The following is a 23129-nucleotide window of genomic DNA, read 5'->3' on the forward strand; positions in this document are numbered from 1 at the left end:
CTATTTTTGAAGACTTTTTAGTAGCTACTAGGCACAGAAAAGTTTCTGTTTTCATAAAATCCCAATTTATGCAGCAACGTGTAATTATTACTTGAGTGAATTTCCTGAGGAACAACCCTTTCCTAGTTTTCTTAATGACAGCATATACAGTACCTTTGCTCCTGGATCTTATAAGTTATTTGATTGCCTGCCTTCCCTCCACTTCAGCCTTAAATAATTATCTTGGCTGTGATAACGCAAGAATTCAAAGGGCTGATCATTTTTTTTTAAAAAAAGTAGATGATAAATGTGGCACCATATCCGTTCTTCTTTATCCAGTGTATATGGAAGAAAAATTAAAAGAATCACCAAAGAACACCGTTTAGGAGAAAAGTAAGCTAGCCTCAGCTTTATTTCTTTGACTTTAACTCCTTCACCACTCCAAATAAAAAAGGTAGGAAAATGCAACACATTTTTTACATCAAAGCCAGAGCATTTGGTTACTTTCTAGACACTTCTGACCAAGGTTTACTCTGCTGTCAGTGAAATCAACAGTGAAGTTCTCCTTGGTCTGAATGGGGAGAAGAAGAGAATTAAGGGTGTTTAAAGTAAGTAGGGAGGAGCTCATGAATGTATAGATGTGTATCATCACTGCTGGATGTTGTGGCCATTTTGGGGTGCTGAGGAAAAACAACCCCTTTCCCCAAGCCCGTATTTTCTTCTCTGTTGCAAGGAAAGGAAGGGACGTTTCTTTTATTCAGTGATGATTCTTTCTTTGCTTATTTCAATTTCGGACGCTTCTCCTGGATGTGCTTGTCACACTGTATGTCGATTTCCGGCTGCCCCCTCCAGAGGTAAAACCAAGAGCTCCACTGCCCATTCCACTTCCCAGAGTAAATCCTCCACCATAACCAAGACCGCTGCTGCTTGTACCACCACCGCTGGAGCTGACCAGAGCTGCAGTATACAAAAAAAGCATGTCATGTTTAGCAGAAACATTGAGACACCTTGCGAATATTCTAATATTCTGCCAAATACAGCAAGGCATTGGTTCTTGAAGGGAGCGGACACATTAACTATGGCTCAGCAGAGGCCACTTAATTTATAATCTCATATGTATGAAAGGGGATTTTGGCCCAGGTACTCTTGCTCTCCCATTCAGTTGGCTTCCCTTGGCCTCAGAGTTCTCATATAGAGTAGGCTGACTTGCAACATGGCGGTGTGATGAAACCACATTGATTCCAGAATCTCTGATTGACCATCCTGTCTTTGACTGAGGCAGGATAGGGCAACCAAAAAAACCCTTTCTTTAAATAATTCCCTCAACACTGTCAAACTATTCACTAAATCTGCGTTACTATTACTATTAATCTTCTCATTATTCCTATCACCCATCTCCTCCCACTTATGACTGTAACTTGTTGCTTATATCCTTACCATTTATATTGATCACTTCCTAGTATTATCTGATTGCTTATTTGCACCCTATGACCATCATTAAGTGTTGTACCTTATGATTCTTAACGAATGTATCTTTTCTTTTTACGTACACTGAGAGCAAATGCACCAAAGACAAATTCCTTGTGTGTCCAATCACACTTGGCCAATAAAAATTGTATTGTATTGTATTGTATTTTCTTTATTGAAACTGATTGTGCACCATTGGTTTCAAGACCACAAACAATCTAACTGATATTTCCTCAGGTTATAAAGATGGCTGCTGCCAATATTCATTCAGAATACACATCCCTGTAACTGACTTTCACTATTCGATGTCCTTTGTTTTGGAATAAGAGGAAGAAGTTCTTGGCTTTCTTCACATTGGTTTAAATATTTTCAAATGGCTACCATATCCCATCCCCAGCTGTCTCTTCTCAAGGTTGGGTTCCTTCAATATATCTCCATACAACTTAGTTTTCCATCATCTAATTTGCCTTTGCTAAATCCTTATTAAAATGTAGTGCCCAGGACAGTATTCAAAGGCAATGCGATCAATGCAGAACTACTATTTTCCCTGATTTGGAAATTTTGTTTCTGTTGACATGACTAAAATGCGCAATTGGCTTCTTTGCAGTGACATCACACTACTGTGTCAGATTCCATTTCTGATCGTTCTAAATACATTTTTAATATTGTGCCAGGTTTCTCTCATCCTGTCCTGGGCTCTTGACTTCATTCTGCAGCTTCCAGCCAACTTCTTCAATCCATGAAGATTGGCTGGCAATGAGAATTAACTGAGAATTAAGCATATTCGTTACGCTTATTTTGTTTATGCAAATATTGTTATGGATCCAGGACACTTATAGTAGAAATACATAAAAAATATAAATACATATTCTTCAATCTACCTTTCATAAGAAAGCTGTTGATATGAAAGGCAAAATTCAGTCTCTGAATCCCTCCCTGATTGAGAATATCTCTTATGAAGATAGAAGTTAACATCTTGCATATTAGTCTTTATTTCTGTATCCTTGAATACACAAAAGCCATAGCTATACCCTATTCTACCTATTCTACCTATACCTTAAAGCAGTGCTGGTTAACCTTTTCAGAACCAAGTGCCAAAAATGGAGCTTGCACTTGCACATGCACACCAGAATGCCAGAACCCCAGAAGAGAGCAGCTGGCTGGTACGCATGCATGTGGCGGCCAGCTGATGTTCTGGGTCCCATTGTGCGCATGCATGCCATACAGCTGGTCCGGCGTGCGTGCATATCAGCCAGGTGCTCTTTTCCGGGTTCCATCGTGCACATGCGTACCGACCAGCTGGTCTTCATATGAAGACCAGCTGGCTGGCCTGCATGTGCGCGACGGAACCTGGAAGAGAGCAGTTGGCCAGTGTGCATGTGTGCGACAGAACCTGGAAGAGCAGCTGGCAAAGGCATGCATGCCCACACAGAAGGCTCTACGTGCCACCTCTGGCATGCGTGCCATAGGTTCACCATCACGGCCCTAAAGTGAAGGAACATATATCTGAGTATGGCCCTGAGAAATTGCTTCAAATTATCAAAATGTAATATTTAACATGATAGAAAATGAAATTATTAAATGCATACCTATTATAGAATCCTCACCCTCCTATCCTTCCACAAGAGCCTGAAGACCTGGTTCTGCCCATTGGTCTGGGGGCCAAATGGGGGATTTCCACACTGGAAGTGGCCGCCGGACTCCACCTCCCCTCCCTCCTTGCTCTATGCACTCCACCCATCCATTTTTCGGTTATCGGATTGATGTGTCCTCATTGTATTCCTTTCTCATTATTTATTTTACAGGTAGTATTCAGCTTACAACGTCACTGAAAAAAAGTGACTTATGACCAATTTTCACACTTATGACCACTGCGGCATCCCCATGGTCATATGATCAAAATTCACATGCTTGGCAACTGATTCCTATTTATGACGGTTGCACTGTCCCAGGATCATGTGATCACCTTTGGCAACCTTCCGACAAGCAAAGTCAATGGGGAAGCCTGACTGACTTAACAACCTTGTTACTAACTTAACAACTGCAGTGATTCACTTAACAACTGTGGCAAGAAAGGTCGTAAAATGGAGCAAAACTCACTTAACAGTGAGATTGTAAATTGATTGCTACCTGTAAAATAAACAATGAGAAAGTAATACAACGAGAATGTCTCCCTTAGCAACATAAATTTGGAGTTCAATTATGCCTGTAAATTGAGGTCTATCTATAGCGTTCTATTATTTTATTTCTATTCTGCTCACACTGCTTTCATTTTCTTCTTTTTTATTACTCCATGATGAGATAGGAGGCAAATGAATGAATGAATGAATGAATGAATGAATAAATAAATAATCTCTACACTTACTTTAATTAAGTCTAAATGTTTTTTCCTAGCTATGTCTCCTATTTTTTGGAATGCAACTATAAGTACAGATAGTCCTTGTTTAGCAATTGCAATTGGGATCAGTAACTTGGTCATTAAGCAAGTTAATCACTAAATGAAAATGACATGACCATGACTATGCTTATAACTTTTCTGTTTTACTTTGCTTCTTGCTATTTCCTTCAGCTGAACTGGGGTACTTTCTGTTTGAGGACAATTTGGCATGGGCTAAGGAAGTGAAAATAAATGCAGAAAGCCACTGCAAAGTTCATAAATGCGAGGACTGGTCACTAAGGGGATTTTTGAACACTGAACTTTGGTCACTAAACAGGGCAGTCACTAAGTGAGGAAGCCTAGGGGCAACTTTCATCTTGGAGAAAATTATAAATTGTTGCCCCAAGGGATGATTTCCATGATCTGTGGTCCCTGGGCTTTAATATATGCTGAAAAGAAGCCAAGAAATAAGAAGTAAACTTACTCATGCTTACAGAACCAGCTCCATCTCCAGACAACCTATTGTGTGAGAAATAAGCACACAAGCATTTTAAAAAACCAACAACCCTGTTCATTTTTTCTAATTGAAAGATTGTAGTCTTGACAATAATGTAAAATATTCAGAAGAGACAGCTAACTGACTCTTGCCAATTTTAATTAATGTGTATTATTGGCAGTGGTGGGATTCAACCAGTTCGCACCACTTCGGGAGAACCGGTTGTTAACTTTCTGAGCAGTTTGGTGAACTGCTTGTTGGAAGAAATCATTAGGGCAGAGAACCGGTTGTTAAATTATTTGAATCCCACCACTGGTTATTGTCCTTAGGAAGAAGATGAGAAATACTACATTGGATGGGGTCAATGATCCAGAAGATTACTCTCCCTCACCCTGTCCTTTATTGTTGTTAATTGACAATACGTATAGGATAAGCTTAAAGGACAAAGCATAGGTCTCCTTCATGATCCACTTAATCTCAACCACTTCACCATAGGAGTTTCAGGTAATGAAAGGTATCATTGGATTAAATATACAAAGTGGATACATATACATAGCGGACTTTAGCAGTTGGTATTAAGTTATTTATGTATCATCAGCATCATTTTAGCCATTGCTTATCCACTGCAGGATGAAGGGCTCTTCTGCATGTTTCCAAACAATACGGTCCTGAGCTTTCTTTTGCCAATTGGGCCCACAATGCTTGCTGATGTCATTGATCCATCTTCTTTTTAGGTCTCTTTTGTGGGTGCTTTTTATCAAGCCGGATCAATTCTGACTATTTATACATACACACAAACACACACACACACACACATATAGCAGTGGTGGGTTTCAAATTTTTTTACTACTAGTTCTGTGGGTGTGGCTTGGTGGGTGTGTCATGGCTTGGTGGGTGTGACATGGCTTGGTGGGCGTGGCAGGGAAAAGATACTGTAAAATCTCCATTCTCTCCCCCACACCAGGGGAAGGTTACTGCAAAATCCCCATTTCCTCCCGATCAGCTGGGACTTGGGAGGCAGAGAATAGATGGGGTCGAGGCCAGTCAGAATTTTTACTACCGGTTCTCCGAACTACTCAAAATTTCTGCTACCAGTTCTCCAGAACTGGTCAGAACCTGCTGAAACCCACCTCTGATATATAGATATATGCATACAATATATAAACACATACACATACATATGATTGCAAGCTACCCAGACTTACCCTGTGGTAAGATGGGTTGTCAGTATATTTTATAAATAAGTAAGTAAGTAAACAAATAAATAAATAAATATTTTAAAAAAACTAAATGACTTCTTGGCCTTAGATGTTTGTGTTATAGCAGTTATTAGAAGAGGCAATCGCTTCCATAAGCAATGATTGTAAGTACTTCTTTTATATATAATACGGACATGGACATAAAATCTTGATTTTTTTTTAAAAAAAAACCACTTGACTGAACACTGCAGCCCTAGTAAAGTTGCTGCAATGATCAGAATATTACTTCCAGCCACGTACCTGCTCTCCTCCCCTTCCAGCAGCTTTCTGTAAGTAGCAATCTCAATATCCAGAGCCAGCTTGACATTCATCAGCTCGTGATACTCGCGCAGCTGGTGGGCCATCTCTTGCTTAGCTTTGTTGAGGGCCAGCTCCAGCTCTTCCAATTTCGCCTTGGCATCTTTGACAGCCAGTGTACCACGTTCCTCTGCTTCAGCAACGGAGGCTTCCAGCTTGGCACGCTGGAGAGAGAAACCAAGAGGACAGAATTACACAGAAGTTCTGCCTTTCCATTTCATCCACCATGGAGGAGGAGAAAACGAAAAGTGTTCCAAAGGTATTGTATGGGAACATCCATTCATCCTTTCTTTTTTCTTTTTCTTTTGCTACTTTTTTTTTAACAGGAAATATATTCAGAACCAATCCCTAACCGTGACCAGAAAAAATAATAATAATCTAAGGTTGGCTTCAGCTGCCAAGGCAAGACTGAACCTGTTAGGTCAGTTTACAAGAATCCATGAACTTGTGGTGAGTAATTTTTATTGTAAAGTTACTAGCCATAAAGAAAGCATTTCAGCAAATAGAGGGTTTCAAGCCTTCTTTATAGATTCAATATTCAACCCTTTTCCTTTTGCTTATCAGGGGTTGGAGTCAGCCGGTTCGGACCGGTTCAGGCAAATCGCTAGCGCCAACGATCAGCTGATTGCAAACCAGTTCACTCCAACAATCAGCTGGGCCCATTCACTTGCCCCTGCGCTATACCGACCTATATTTCCTTTGTTTGAAGCCTAGCTGATAGGCAAGGCAGAGCAGATTGCCTCGCCTCTGCTGTTTTACTCGCTGGGGCTGCAGTAGAAGATAAGTTTTAGAGCTGTTTTCAAAGGCACTGCACATGAAGAGCGCGTGTTTGACATGCGTGTTAGTGATGCGAGCATGCATGCATGAAGCACACGCTCAGTGAACCGGTTGTTACACCGGTTGAATCCCACTACTGCTGCTTATCCTACGTAAGGGATTATTTGCCCCTCACTATTTTAATCTATCTTATTTGTCCTTCCTCCTACTATGGAAGAATGAGCTTTTACAGGTTGGATTGCATCACAAGAATGAGCATCCTGCGTATTCGATGCCTGAGAAATTGCCAGAAATGTATAAAGACATTTCAAATGTATGTTGGAAGTGTATGTTTTATCAACTCTGATGGGCTTATGACAAAGCAAAGTAGTACTGGGATTTTTACTTTAATTCAGAAAATTCTTACAATATAAATATAAAACTGAAACTAGAAAGTTTCCTTTTAGGTTTAATGGATAAAGGACTTGAAAAAAATTGGAGTTTTATTAGCTATGTTGACAACAGCAAAGATGGAAAGACACACTAATTCCCACAATGAAAGAGTAGATATTAAAGGTGATGGAGGGATGGTGAAACTGACTGTTTTAATTAAAGAGAAGAACTTAGCCAGTTTTGTTTCTATTGTTTCTACTTAGTTTTTGCTCTATTTCTGGACTTTTTGCTCGAAACTGAAAAAAATGAAACTTTGATTTTAGGTTTTGATGACTAGAATGGTTTTTTTTTAATTTTATAAATACGTTTATAAAATGTATTTATAAAAATGTTTATATTGTGTATTTTGTTTGCATTTTACATTACTGAAAAAAGTTGAAAGTCACAACTTTTTTCTTGCTTTGCACTTCTCTCTTTCTTTTAGTTTTCTAACTTTTGTTTTTCCTGTATTTTTATTTTATAATGAAACATAATAAAGTCATGGCAAAAAAAAAGAAAGAATGAGCATCCTACATCAAATAGCTCTAGTGAATAAATGACAGAGAACTCCATCTTGGTTATTTTTATATGTCTCTTCTTATTTATTATTTTTATTTATATGCCACCCTCTTCCTGTCCGCTCTTCTTGCTTCGTTTACAATTGCACTCTTTCAAATGACTAGGAGGGTGTTTTAAAATAGCTAATGAGAATATCTTGAGAATGGTGCAATAGTATGCTAAAGCCATCAAATGAACTATACCTCTTCCTACTATTAGTGAGGAATCTCAGCTCTTGGTGTACTCACACAAGAAAATAAAAACTTTTCTGCAAAAAGAAGGGGAAAACAGCTGGGAAGCAAATGGAGCTTCAATCGACTCTATCTCCTAATTTGTCTGTTAGGGCAGATCACATTCATCCCATAGAACAGCAAGGCATTGACTTTTCTTTAGAAGTCAGTGCAATCATTCAACTGATATTGTAGAGTGATACACTGCCCTCTAGGTCAAAGTCCAGCAAATAGTGCTGTGTTTTTAAGCAGAGAACGAAAAGAGGGACAAAGGGGAGGAGAGCATGGATCAGCAGCAGTACAGTGCCTGCATTGTATACTGAAAGTAGTTCAACAAGTACAAAGAGTTCAGGTTGGAACATTTGGGAAACTACCTATTGAAGATCAGGAAAGCCCCTGGCAGGGCAAAACTAGATTACACTAAACGAGCCAAAAATCTGACTTTGCAAAACAGGGCTGAGGAGCTTGTGCTAGCAATCATAATTCAGTTACCTAGAACTCTTTGGAAAGGAACCAAAAGCTTTACCCTTTATTTAAATCAATGCACCAACAACCATAGCAGTCTACTTGTGGTTTGATATATTAGGGGAGAAGGGCCCACAGCCAAATGGCAATGCGATTTTTTCTGTCTCTTCCCTCCTCCCTAGAGCAGGCCCAATTCGTGGCACCTCTAGTCAGTAAGTCAAGAAATGCTTTTGCTTGGCAATCCTGGAGAACTGTTACTATAGCCAGCCACAATAATTTAGACAGGAGTTCAAGAAATGTGACCCGCAGCATTAAATTCAATATGAGAATCAATATTAATCCAACGTTTGGGTCAAATGCATGTTCACAAGGGCAGGGGTCTTCAACCTACGGAACCTAAGGGGCGTGCATAAGAGCACAAAAGTGCCTACCGTTCCTGTCCTATTGTTCTCTTCATCATATCAAATTGATATAGTTGATGCATATTTTTTTACATATATATATAACCAATATATATATATAACCAAAGACCTACATACATATATATATATATATATATATAGGTCTTTGGTTGTTCGGGTTTTCTCCCGTGTAAGATTGGAAGTGTCTTGGCGACGTTTCGACGAAGTCTCATTCGTCATCTTCAGGCTTCAGCTTCGTGCTTCTGGGAGCAATGTGTGATCGCAGCTGTTTCTTCCTTTTAACTGCTAGTGGGGGTTTGAACTGATTGGGTGGGAGCTTGGCTGTGCTCTGATTGGATGGGGTTTTTTCTGTGCTCTGATTGGATGGGGGTGTGTCCTGTGTTGGTGGGGGCTTGGTTGTGCTCAGTCTAGTCTGTGCTGCAGGGGGATTTGAGCTGGTGAGCTGCATAGCTGTTGTTTGGCTTTGTGGTCGTGCTACATCTTCATAGTGGGTGTCAGTCTGCTGCATGAATGGATTGGAGGGGTTTGAAATGGCTAATGTTGCAGCTGCGGTCTGGCTTCTGGTCCTTGGTCGTGCTTCATGATCAGTGTGGGTTTGGGTCTGCTTTCTGGGTGGATGTGCGGTGGTGACATCCTGTGTGGACCTGTGAGTGTGGGTCTGGTGTCATTCCTCGTGGTAGGGACTCGTTTGTCAATAAGGGCGGGTTTCCAAATGGCTGGTAGGCGGAGGTGTCATCTCGTTTGTTCATGCTGTGTGGGCGTTTTCTATCTCAATGGCTTCTCTGATTATTCTGTTGTTAAAGTGTTCAGTTTTGGCGATAGTTCTGGTCTTTTAAAGTCAATATCATGTCCTGTGACTTTAAAGTGTTGGACCAGGGAAGAAGTTGGTTCCTCTTTTTTGAATGAGTTCTTGTGTTCTTCAATGCGTGCACTTATTCTTCTGTTGGTTTGTCCAATGTATGTGGTGGGGCAGGCGGTGCATGGGATTTCATATACTCCTTGATTTTCTAACTCAATTTTGTCTTTGGGGTTTCTTAGGATGGTGGATATTTTTCTGTTTGTGCAGAATGCTGTCTTGATGTTGTGTTTGTGGAGGATCTTGCTGATTCTGTCTGTGGTGCCTTTTATATATGGGAGGAGGGCTGTGCCGTTTTCTTGTTCTCTGTCTTGGATTTTAGTGGGGGGTTCTTTTTGGATTAGCTTGGTAATCTTATTTCTTTGGAATCCATTGGATGTTAGTACGTTAGTGAGAGTGTCTAGTTCGGGTTTTAGGTGTTGTTCATCAGCTAAGCATTTTGTTCTGGAGATGAGTGTCTTGGCTACGGAGTTGATCTGTGCTGGGTGGTGGTGTGAGAGTGCGTGCAGATAGCGGTTTGTGTGTTTTCTTCTGGTAGATGGTGTGTCCTAGGGAGCCATTGGGTTTCCTGTAGACTAAGACATCCAGGAAGGGAAGTTGGTTATTAACTTCTGTTTCCATGGTGAACTGTATTTTGGGGTGTAGGCTATTGAGGTGTGTGAGGAAGTTGTCAAGTTTTTCTTTCCCGTGTGGCCAGATTATGAAGGTGTCGTCTACATATCTGAGCCAGAGTTTGGGTTTGTGATCAGATTTTTCTAGTGCTTGGGTTTCAAAGTGTTCCATGTAGAGATTGGCAATGACAGGTGAGAGGGGTGATCCTATGGGTGCTCCTTCTACTTGTTTGTATTTTTGTCCATTATAGATGAAGTATGTGTTGGATAGGCAGTGGTTGGTCAGATCTAGGATGTGCTTGGGGGGGTTATATTTATTTTGGATAGCTGTCAAGGCTTCTTTGATTGGCACTTGGGTGAAGAGGGATATGACATCAAAGCTCACGAGTAGGTTGCTGGGTTGTAAGTTTTGTTTGGCATCAAGACAGCATTCTGCACAAACAGAAAAATATCCACCATCCTAAGAAACCCCAAAGACAAAATTGAGTTAGAAAATCAAGGAGTATATGAAATCCCATGCACCGCCTGCCCCACCACATACATTGGACAAACCAACAGAAGAATAAGTGCACGCATTGAAGAACACAAGAACTCATTCAAAAAAGAGGAACCAACTTCTTCCCTGGTCCAACACTTTAAAGTCACAGGACATGATATTGACTTTAAAAAGACCAGAACTATCGCCAAAACTGAACACTTTAACAACAGAATAATCAGAGAAGCCATTGAGATAGAAAAACGCCCACATAGCATGAACAAACGAGATGACACCTCCCGCCTACCAGCCATTTGGAAACCCGCCCTTATTGACAAACGAGTCCCTAACACGAGGAATGACACCAGACCCACACTCACAAGGTCCACACAGGATGTCACCACCGCACATCCACCCAGAAAGCAGACCCAAACCCACACTGATCATGAAGCACGACCAAGGACCAGAAGCCAGACCGCAGCTGCAACATTAGCCATTTCAAACCCCTCCAATCCATTCATGCAGCAGACTGACACCCACTATGAAGATGTAGCACGACCACAAAGCCAAACAACAGCTATGCAGCTCACCAGCTCAAATCCCCCTGCAGCACAGACTAGACTGAGCACAACCAAGCCCCCACCAACACAGGACACACTCCCAGCCAATCAGAGCACAGAAAAAACCCCATCCAATCAGAGCACAGCCAAGCTCCCACCCAATCAGTTCAAACCGCCACTAGCAGTTAAAAGGAAGAAACAGCTGCGATCACACATTGCTCCCAGAAGCACGAAGCTGAAGCCTGAAGATGACGAATGAGACTTCGTCGAAACGTCGCCAAGACACTTCCAATCTTACAGGAGAAAACCCGAACAACCAAAGACCTATATACAAACACCGTGAAAACCTCAGAAAACATATATATATATATATATATATATATATATATATATATATATATATATATATATATATATATATATATATATATATATATATATATTCTTCAAAATATGTTGTTTTATCTATGACAATTGTTTGTGTATACTGTTGTGACAAAAAGAAATTAAAAAAAAACAAACCTGATTGGACTTCAACTCCCAGAATTCCCCAGTCAGCATTGCTGGCTGAGGAATTCTGGGAGTTGAAGTCTGCCAGGCTTAAAGTTGCCAAGGTTGGAGACCCCTGCACAAGGGAGCATGTTCCTTAGCTTGAGAACAACACACAGGGAGGCACTCTTCTCTCCATGTCCCCAAAAATGGTCCTCTGGGAGAGCAGGAGTGCTTCCAAAATGACTTGTGAAAATCTTCACAGTCAGTAGTCTATCATCATCTGCCCTGATATTGACAGGGTGAAAGGTAAAATGCCTTCATATGCAGCTAGGATCAGAAAACAGCAACGCCCTGCCTCAAAGGAAAAAGGAGGGAGGGGGAAAATCTTCTAATCATCTGCCCTTTGCCCACCATTCATGCCACAATCATTTATTACACTCTTGATATGAGATATAATGACTAGCCATTTGCTATGCAGGGAATAGCAGGGAACTCCCTCTATTGTAAGGGCGTAGAAGAAGAGTGTAATGCTAAGCATCTGGGCTTCAGACCTCCCATTCATCATTTAGAAGTGAATTTTCCCTGGGTCACTTGTGTTTGCATTGCTTCTCTTTGAATGTTTGCTGAAGTCTCCCTGCCCTGAAGCCAAACACACCTTATGGAGAGACAATAGCTTAACTCTCACTTTTGTGCAAACAGTCTACTTCATTTATCATGAAATATCCAATCCTTGCAGGAAATCGTAGCTCAATTATATAAGCAGGTGGGGGTTGATATTTTTTTTAACGTATATATTATTTATTCAAAGCTGCCCAAGCAGGGGAAAAAAGGAAAGGTTTGTGGCTTGGAACACCATAAACTCAACACTTAGGGCCAAAGATGAGGGCCAAAATAAAGGAAACAGAATATGGTTTTTGTTTTTTTTTAACATTTCAGCAGCTACAAAGGGTTCCAATTTCTCCATTATCTATCATCCCTGCTTTTTTACCAAAAGAACTTTGGCTCCAACCAGGTTTGCGATAGAATCTCAACCTGCTTTTTCTTGCAGTTCTTTATAAGTAACAAGTAGATACATCTGACTTTAAAAAGAAACTATAAATCCAACAGTATAGTTCCAGCTGTGGTCTATTTCCTGCAAAGATTTAAATTGCAAGTGGGATGGTGAGTTGGGTTGTTAGGGCTGGGCACGGACATTATACCACACTCTTATTCCTTGGTACCCGGGGAAGTTTTTGCAGTGAGAGAGGCTAGTATTGCTTTTACTTACTCACCTGGTTTTTCACATTGTCAATCTCAGCTTGCATCCTCAGTATTGTGCGGTTAATCTCTGCAATCTCATTCTTTGTGTGCCTCAGGTCATCTCCATGCTTCCCAGCGGTGGCTTGCAAGACCTCAAACTAAAATTAATAAAAGATGCAGAAAATATGCTGTGGAAAATATAAAGGGAGGTTGCTAGTCTTCTCCCTCCTCATTCTAGGCTCCCGCCTGGGCTCAGTTCCCTATCACATCCTGGAACTCTACATAATTTTTAATACATAAATTTGGAAGTAAACCGCTCCAAACTTGATTGCAGAAAACAAGACTTCAGCAACAGAGTGGTCAATGCCTCGAATGCACTACCCAACTCTGTGGTTACTTCCCCAAACCCCCAAAACTTTAACTTTAGACTGTCTACTGACGACCTCACCCCATTCCTAAGGGGTGTTTAAGGGGCATGCATAAGTGCACCAGCATGCCTACCATCCCTGTCCTAATGTCCCTATTTATCCGTATCCATTTCTTGTATTCATAATCATGTTTATACTTATATGTATTATCTAATACAGGGCTCTCCAGCCTTGGCAACTTTAAGACTTGTGGACTTCAACTCCCAGAGCTTTGCTGGCTGAGGAACTCTGGGAGTTGAAGTCCACAAGTCTTAAAGTTGCCAAGGCTGGAGACCCCTGATCTAATACATGCTTGACGAAAATAAATAAATAAAATAAAATAAAATAAATAACGTTCAAGGTTCAGAATTGTTTTCTATGCAAAGACAAAAGAAATATCTTCTTTGCTCCAAGTAGCAACTGACCCCTTTCTGTGGCTAGAAAAACAAGTACAAAATGCCCTTGTAAATTTCTTCAGGTGAATGAGGTATGCAGGTGTGAATTGGGGGAGAAGGTTAGGAGAGACAGTGAGCTGAAAGAGGATAAATGTCTATTAAGACAGTTTGTGGAAAACTAGGAAAAAATCAGAAGGGATAGGACACAAACAACATTAATCTCCATTACATATCTCCAATGTTACGTATACATTTGTCTATTGCTTATTTGAGAAATTTCCCAAAGAATTCATCCAATGGGCATTTCAAAATGAACAGTCATAACGAAGGAAAAGGCTAACTGATGGTGATATCATTACAGCTTCTACTCAAAGGAGTAGATTAATGATGTCGGAGATACAGCAGAAGTTCCAAATATGTTATGAAGGCAATAAAAAGTATCCATATTAATCCTAAATTTGAGATTCATTTGCAGCAGCTATCCAACAAAGTCAGTACCTAGAAGGGGCTTTCTTAAACATCTGCAATGTATTTGAAAACTATAATACAGCATTAAGCCATTATCAATAATCTACTGGCTATCACCCAGTAGGCTCCCTTTTAAACCCATCTTTTCCGCCATTGCTCACCTTGCTTTGGTACCAACTTTCTGCCTCCATCCTGCTCTTATTAGCAATCTCTTCATACTGAGCTTTGACCTCAGCAATGATGCTGTCCAAATCCAGGCTCCGATTGTTGTCTATTTGAAGGACAACAGATGTATCAGAGATCTGAGTCTGCATTTCAGCCAGTTCCTGACAGGGAAAAAAAACCCCAGACATTAGTTGTGCACTGCCCTTCCTCTGTTGTTCTGGTGAGGATGTATAGCAACACAACAGCTGAAGTCTAAAGAGAGATATTAGGTAGCCTTTGAAACCAAGTTTCCTGCTTCAATTAAATATTCAATAAGAGTGATAATAAATATGGGCAATTTTTCATGGGATTAGGATCAGAATGGCAGCTCAGTATTCATTGAATTACATGTGCTTTGTATTATGTACATGTACATTGAATTATAAGCAGAAGCCATTGCTACATATGGAAGACACATGATTTTTTTCCCCCTCCGTGGGTTCTATTAAAACACAGAAAATAATGAGAACAAATACCCCAATTAAGACCTGGCAATGAACAAGTGGTAGCAACTTTCTCCTGGTCATGCAAGTTGACTAATTCTTAGCTCAGCTCACCGTGCCATACACATACAGAAAAAACAATATTAACTCATTAAAGCCGGATTTGTAAAACTCCTTTGATATTCATCTACTGCACAAAAGAATCAATGAGATAAGCAACTTGATATGTTTAGCAAGGGTTTCAGGTTTCCAGCACAGAGCCATTTGTACATTAAATTGTGACAGGGTTGACAAATAGCCTAGAGACTATGGAGTCAGAACCATGAAAAGTAAATATAGATGATTACATCAGTAGAATTTCAGTGCTTGTAATTTCTAATAGCTTTGTATTCAATGTCATGTCAAGCTTGCATTTAATTTTTGAGCCTCCTTATATAGGGAAACTGGATTTTTCAGTGGAATTTTCGAATATAGAACCAATCTTTGCTTAAGCAAAGTTCTCCTTGGAAATCACATTTTAGTTTAAAAGATGGAACTTACTCAGTCAAAGGATGGAGTTAAACCTAACCAAAAGATTACTGTAAGTCTACTTTGCAGGTTGCACTAGACTAATATTTGTTTAATCATGTTTTGTTGAATAAGTTACAGTGTCTGGATGTACACATCACATTAACCCACTGGAATCTGCTGCCAATAAATTTTAAAAAATTAAAAAAATGTCAAAATTAAACAAACCACATTTTGGCTTACAAAGTAATACAAACTCAGTTAAAAATAGGATTCTGGGCAGACTGGAATTCTGTCTGAATCTAATTTCTTCAATAGTGAGAAAAGAAATTTCCAATGAAAAATTCAGCAAATGAATTCACCTTCCAGCACAGTGATTATATTAGGAATCAAATAATTAGAGATCAATATTAGTGATAATATATTTTTGACAATATTTAACAATGGAGAAGATAATACTTCTCAAGGCTCAAATGTAACAGAGAACCATAATTTGCTTTCTTTGACTACAATTGTTGCATCTACATATTTAAATTACTGCTAGAAGAAAATGACCTCCCTTAGTTTTCCTTTAATAGATTTATGAGAGAATTTAATTTTCCTCTTTTTTATGTTTCCTTTTTAGATACTGACTGGGCAGTATGAAATGCTAAAGCTAAATACTGTCATCACGAACGCGTATCATTATTTGCTAAGTTACATATTTTCTTTTAATGAATAATCTTTATTTCTGTTAATTCTTCCCCTCCCTTCGTAACACAACTCCTTTGCTCCATCTCTCCTCCCATGCCAACTTTTCCAAATTTTGAGAACGACAAACTAACAGGTCATATATAAATATTTAAATAAATTCTTTACAAGGATCACTTAATTTGTCCTCTGTAAGGAGATCAGTGCTTAAACTAAAGACAGCAATAGCACAATCATTCTTCCTTAGCCTTGTATTTTCCAGATATGCATCTTGTTGATTGGGAGTTGTAAACTAGCATACCTGAATGGTACCAGATCGTGGAAAATGATAGTAAAGTTTACTTACTGCGTCAAAAAGTGTTCTCAGGAAATTTATTTCATCTGTCAGCCCATCCACTTTGCTTTCCAGCTCCACCTTATTCATGTAGGAAGCATCAACATCCTAAAAGAAACCATTAGAAGAAAAGCAACTTACAGTATGTTTTTGAGAAATGGAGAAGAAGGCAAGGACGAGATTGCTACTATGGGCAAAGAAGAAAAAAACGGTAATGGAGAATCTCATCTCTTTGTTGCTAGGTTTAATCATCCTTGTCCCTGCCCTAAAATTAAATTGTCAGAATGATTTAGCATCAATGTACTCATGATACTGTGGTGGAGCGATGGCTCAGTGATTTTAAGACACTGGGCTTGTTGGCTGGAAAGCCAATGGCCTGGCCTCGAGACCCCAGCATCGCGTGACAGGTTGAGCTCCTGTTACTTGTCCCAGCTCCTGCCAACTTAGCAGTTCGAAAGCATGCAAATGCAGGTCGATAAATGCATTTCGTCTCACTTTGGTGGGAAGGTAACAGCGCTCTGTGACATCATGCTGGGCACATGACTGCAGAAACGTCTTCGGACATCACTGGCTCAATGGCCCTTGAAAGTACCGCCCTCTTAAATCGGCAATGATTAGCAGAGTAAAACCGCAGGGGCTCTTTATACATGATACTGAATATGCTGCAGGCTATTATGGCTTTTTAAATATTATTATTTAAAAGCACAACTATAACTGAGTCCACTGAAGCGGGAAGCAGAAATTTATCCTTTCCTTTTCTAGTTTTAGTTGCAATTACACTTGTCTTCTCCTCACATGGCACAGTCATTTTTTGTCAAGCTTAGAAATAAATTTTCGTTTCCTGTAATAAACTATTTAAGGGGAAGAAGGTAGCTGCAAGTATTCCATTTCAGATAATATGTAGTCTATCCCTAAATTTCTTCTCCATGTGATCACTCAGTTGACCTTGGGTAGGTCACCTCTCTTTGCTGTGTATCCGTTATCCTTCTCCTCTTCCATCTCATTTGTTTGCTTTGTATACAAAGAAGAAAAACACCTGTTTGCATAATATAAAACCCTGCTTTTAGTGCTGTAACAGTGTAATAGGTGTTACATTTATTATACCCCAATGTAATTCTTGCATCAGGGCTATCCAACAGATGAATGAATGAATGAATGAATGAATGAATGAATTAATGAAACCAATTTGTAAAAGAAAGGTATCCTTTTCAGGATTTTGGTGGTTGCAGCAGTGTGTTTAAGTGATTTTAAAATGCAGGTTTTTTTACTCTTCCTGTCATTCACGCGCTTCATAAAAAGTTAGGTTAATGTTTGCAAGAATTTTCCTTTTAGAATGTTTATTAAATTCAAAGCTTCTATATGGAATATCCACTTTATAGTGGAGATGACAGGTTGTACCAGTTAATATTTCCCATGAGAAAATAATCCCTGCACAGAAATAAAAACGTGACATTTAAAAAGTCTGTAACTTTTTCCCTAACAACTTATTTTTATATGTTTATAGTTTTCTTTCTTCCTTGTAAACAAATAGACGATCCTTTCCCCATTGGCAGTTTGTGGTAATGCCATCATTTTTTGTGCGTATGGACAAGAACAGATGCCACCCAAAAGTTTACATTTCCATAAATAATATTAAATTTGAAGACATTTGACATTTGGACATCATCCCTAAAATAAAATTTTACATCCCAATGTACTGCTAATAAATTTAATAAGTAGACTTAAATTTCTACTTTGATCTATTCCAATTGTTTAAAGATACTGTTTCTAGGGTTATTCTGCATATAATGCTACAGAAATTGTACTAGTAAAATCCTGTCACACCTGAAACCCTGCCATCTATAGCACAACATGCGAATTTAGGTTACTAGACTCTTACCTTCTTGAGCACGACAAATTCATTTTCTGCAGAGGTGCGCCTGTTGATTTCATCTTCGTACCTGTGATGAATGTGGAAGAGACAGATGGTTTATATAGGCTCATGAGTTACTCATCACAGAAAGTGAAAATTTATCTAACCCTAGGGAAATCAGCAAGTTTCTTTCCCTCACCCTGCTATTTTAGAAAATGAAAGTGTATCTCTTAACAAGATTCTTCATGTGAAACCTTCAAGTTTGAGAAGTCAAATTGTGACTGTGGACATTCAAATCTAGAACAATAAGCTTAGATACGCTCTGCTTGTTGTAAGATTAAGTTGTGTTGTACCGAAGGGGATTTATTCCCAAATATATATGATTACCAGAAAGCAAGTTGCTTTATACCAGTGGTTCTCAATCTTTATAGTGCTGCGACCCCTTTAATACAATTCCCCATGATGTGGCGACCCCTTTAATACAATTCCCCACGATGTGGCAACCCCAACCGTAAAATTCTTTTCATTTTGAATTTATCGCGCCTGAAGCCGTATTGGCTAGTGATCTGAACTGCTTGCGATTGCCTTGAGGACGGAGGCATTAAAGTGGAGACTCCTCCCCTATTAAGTTTATCGCGCCTGAAGCCAGATTAGGCTAGCGATTGGGAGTGATTGCAGCTGGCTTGATAGGGAGACATCAGAGCAAAGATTTCTCTCTTTTTTAATTCATTGCACCTGAAGCCGAATTCGGCTAGCGATTTGAAGAGGAGTCAACCATTGGAGCGCGATTCTTCGACTCGCAAGTATACTTCCCATATTTCCGATGGTCTTAGGCGACCCCTGGCAAATCGTCATTTGACCCCCAACGGGGTCGCAACCCACAGGTTGAGAACTGCTGCTTTATAGCAAAGCACTTGAGTCATGTAGCCTAGCATCATCTGAATGACAAGGGATGTTTGGAAATCTGCCTATCGTGATGAGGTGGACCGGCTGCTTTCATGGTTTGGAAACAATAACTTGGTCCTTAACACCAATAAGACCAAGGAGCAGATAGTGGACTACAGAAGGAATTGATCAGACATCCAGCCCTTGTTTAACAATGGAGCAAGTGGCTAGTTTTACGTTTATGGGTGTTATCATAAAAAAGGCCCTGACCTGGGGTGCTCACATTGCAGCACTGGTCAAAATGGCCCAGCAGAGATTCTATTACTTGAGACTTCTCAGGAAACAGCAACTGAATGAAAAACTGCTGGTGGCCTTCTACTGCTGCACCATAGAGAGTATTTTATCTTACTGCACCTGTGTATGGTTTGCCAATTGCACAGTGGCAGATAGGAAAGGGCTCCAGAGGGTTAACATCATTGACCCAGAGGGTCATTGGTTGCCCTCTCCCCTCTTTGGAAGAGCTTTATAGCTGCCGCTGCCTTATGGAAATTCAAAACATTCTTAAAGAATCATCTCATCCTGGGCACCCTTTTTTCGAACTATTACCATCTGGCAGACGGTACAGGATAATAAAAACAAGGACAAATAGGCTGAAAAACAGCTTCTGTCCCAGAGCAGTAATTATATTGAATTCTACTGTATAGTGCAGTATTGATGCAATTTCAGAGGTTTTCAATTCAATTGTGCAGAATGTGAAGGATGTGTGTTTGTGTTTTATTTTTATAATTATAATGTACACTGAAGATGGCATTTAATTTTGTTGTTCGAGGTGCAATGACAATAAAGTAAACTAACAGTAGACAGACTAATCCTGGGACTATCGGCATGTACATTCCCATGTTTCCCAATAGAACTGCACTGCTAATAAAATAAAGATATATTGATATGCTGTTTTCAGTTTCAATATTTCATGATCTAATAGATATTGGCTACTAAGGTGGTGAAAGCTGCTATCTGGCCTGTTGAATATTTGCCAGCTTGTACAAAATAGGCATAAAATAAACTTATCAAACAGGATATGCAATAGATACTTGGAATGTTCATTCTCAAATGAATGCTTTAAGTATCTAGTTTCTGAAAACTATGTATGAATTTGGAAAAGAGAATACATTGTTTTTGGAAAGAAGGTTGCATCCTTGCAAGCCAGACAGCCTTTGGAATGCAGAAAGAATGCCAAACAATTAAATAGCCTTGAAAATTCTGCCTTTATGAAAATTAAATTCTCTACTCTGTTGAGGTAGGGTTAAAAGAAATGGCAGAAATCAGGGTGTGGCTGGCAGCAACTCTGATTCCTTATCCATCAGTTTTCAAACAAACAAAAAATAAATAAGGAGAAGTCACCTACTAAAAACAGGAAAAAATGGACACATGTCTATTGTTAAGTCTGACCAGTTACCCTTCACTGAAATATATTTCGGCCTACAACAGCCAAAAGCATAATCATGGATATGACATTTAAAACAGCCCTGGAGATAGGAAGAGACCTCCATTTCAATAGCAATAGCATTTAGACTTATATACCGCTCAGTGGTGGGATTCAAAATTTTTTACTACCAGTTCTGTGGGTGTGACTTGGTGGGCGTGGCATGGCTTGGTGGGTGTGGCAGGAGAAGGATACTGTAAAATCTCCATTCCCTCCTGATCAGCTGGGACTCGGGAGGCAGAGAATAGATGGGGGTGGTACCAGTCAGAATTTTTACTACCGGTTCTCCAAACTACTCAAAATTTCCGCTACTGGTTCTCCAGAACTGGTCAGAACCTGCTGAAAACCACCTCTAATATCAATTCATAGTGCTTTACAGCCCTCTCCAAGCAGTTTACAAATGTTAGCATAATGCCCCCAACAATCTGGGTCCTCATTTTACCCACCTCGGAAGGATGGAAGGCTGAGTTAAGCCTCGAACTGCCAAATTGCAAGCAGCCAGCAGGCAGCAGAATACTGCATTTGCCAATATTGTAGCAAATCACAAAGGCAAAATTATAGGAATGTCTTTCCCGTCTCACTTCACTGTCAATTGCCCTTCAAAGGAAGAAGTTGGGCAGTTTAAAAAAAATAAATAATAGGGAAGTTAAGTCCACCTGAAGGCAATGAAACTGAGGACAACTTTCTATAATTTTATTTTAATAAATGTATTACTTTATTGATTAATAATTTCAGTATTTTTGCCTCTGGTGTTGGCTGTAGCAGCTAAAGTTGCTGAGAACCAATTTAAATGTGAAGATTACACAAACAAAACATATATCTTTCTCACTCTCACTCACTCACTCCCTCTCTTTCTCTCTCTCTCTCTCTCTCTCTCCTGTGCAACAGTGCACAAGGGGTCACCTGTCCTTACTAGATTAACATAGATTGTATTTCAGTGTATTATACTGTATGCCTTCTTCTGCTCTTTCTTTTGGAAATGTGCAAAATCAAGCTTAATCAAAAGTTGTAATCATAGAGAGAGTGCCAGCCTCTGCAAATATAAAGTGCTGTAAACTGAAATAACCATTTCAGCCCAAGCCAGGAACTTTTTCAAACTCACAAAATGAGTTTGTAAGAAAAATGGACTTTTGAGAATTACAACCTGGTCTTTTCCAGGTTAATTGATTCAGCTAACTGATCCTCCACAACAGGGAAAGTTACACCTAGAACTACCTTTCTTCCTTTTTCTCTTCCTGCCCAATATACCCTGTTTTCCCCAAAATAAGACCTCCCCTCATAATAAGCCCAATTGGGCTTTTGAGTGCATGGCAATAAGGCCAAGCGCTTATTTCAGGGTTCAAAAAAAATATAAGACAGGGTCTTATTTTCAGGGAAACACCGTAGCTCCTCCTATCTTCATTTCATTTCCAATTTCCTTTTTGCCTCTTTTCTACCAGGAAGAAGAAGGGTTTTGTGTGTGCACCCACATGGGTGCTTATATTACACAAACCCCAATCCATCATTAAACATTTTTCTTTTAAAAATCCTGTCTATCTTTCCTCAGACTGGGTTCTGGCAACCATGACCCATACCTACAGGAAAGGGTAGAAATTATCTTCTGGGTTGTTTTCAGATGGAACTGACAAACCTAACTTGATGAACAAAGAAAGCATAAAATTATTTTTCTTCCTTTCCTGTTGTGCACCTCTCAAATCTGCAAATTTCTTCCTTTCTGGAAGAACCTAAAACTCATAAAACTTAACAACTGCCATGGCTCTGTCCTATTGCAAAAAAAAAAATGTGGGGATTGTAAATTGAAGCAGATGTGGAGAATGTTCTCTAAGAGACCTTCTCACAAATTCCTGGAGTTCATAAAAGCAAAGACCTTTTTAAGCTGCTTAAGGCACATTTGGAGTCTCACACCCAGAACTATCCCTGCTATGAAGGGATGGGTTCTACTTACCTTTACTACAGGTTTGCAACAGGATCGCGCATGCGCAGATCACCTATGATGACATCCGGGTCGGTGGGTGGAGCTTCCTGCCAGTTTTACTACCGGTTCTATAGAACCGGCCTGAACCGAGGGCAACCCACCACTGCTGCTATGTAAGCAGAGGTGGGTTTCAGCAGGTTCTGACCAGTTCTGGAGAACCAGTAGCAGAAATTTTGAGTAGTTCGGAGAACCGATAAATACCACTTCTCACTGGCCCCATCCCCATCTATTCTCTGCCTCCCAAGTCCCAGCTGATCAGGAGGAAATGGGGATTTTGCAGTATCCTTCCCCTGGAGTGGGGAGGGCATGGAGATTTTACAGTATCCTTCCTCTGCCGTGCCCACCAAGCCACGCCCATGAAGCCGCACCCACAGAACCGGCAGTAAAAAAATTTGAAACCCACCACTGTACGTAAAGGATTGATGCCCCTCAATCGTATAAAAAGTCTAGTTAAGGCCTATCCACAGGCTGCTCCTCCCTTGCTCCAGACATCCATATTGTAACTTGTATGCTTT

At 39.9% G+C, this 23129-nt stretch overlaps 1 protein-coding gene across 1 annotated transcript in view; it reads right to left on the bottom strand.

The window, feature by feature from the left end:
• Positions 1–360: 360 nt before the first annotated feature.
• Positions 361–23129, bottom strand: part of LOC131192019 (keratin, type II cytoskeletal cochleal-like) — a 31420-nt gene continuing 8651 nt past the window's right edge. The window contains exons 3-9 of the mRNA XM_058170765.1: positions 18299–18359; positions 16432–16527; positions 14403–14567; positions 13004–13129; positions 5819–6039; positions 4308–4342; positions 361–936 (exon numbers count right to left, since the gene is read on the bottom strand). Of these exons, the coding sequence (XP_058026748.1) occupies positions 764–936; positions 4308–4342; positions 5819–6039; positions 13004–13129; positions 14403–14567; positions 16432–16527; positions 18299–18359 (877 nt within the window). The 3' untranslated portion in view covers positions 361–763. The remainder of the gene's footprint in view (positions 937–4307; positions 4343–5818; positions 6040–13003; positions 13130–14402; positions 14568–16431; positions 16528–18298; positions 18360–23129) is intronic.

The sequence above is a fragment of the Ahaetulla prasina genome, chromosome 2, assembly GCF_028640845.1.
Source record: "Ahaetulla prasina isolate Xishuangbanna chromosome 2, ASM2864084v1, whole genome shotgun sequence".
Lineage (NCBI taxonomy): Eukaryota > Metazoa > Chordata > Lepidosauria > Squamata > Colubridae > Ahaetulla > Ahaetulla prasina.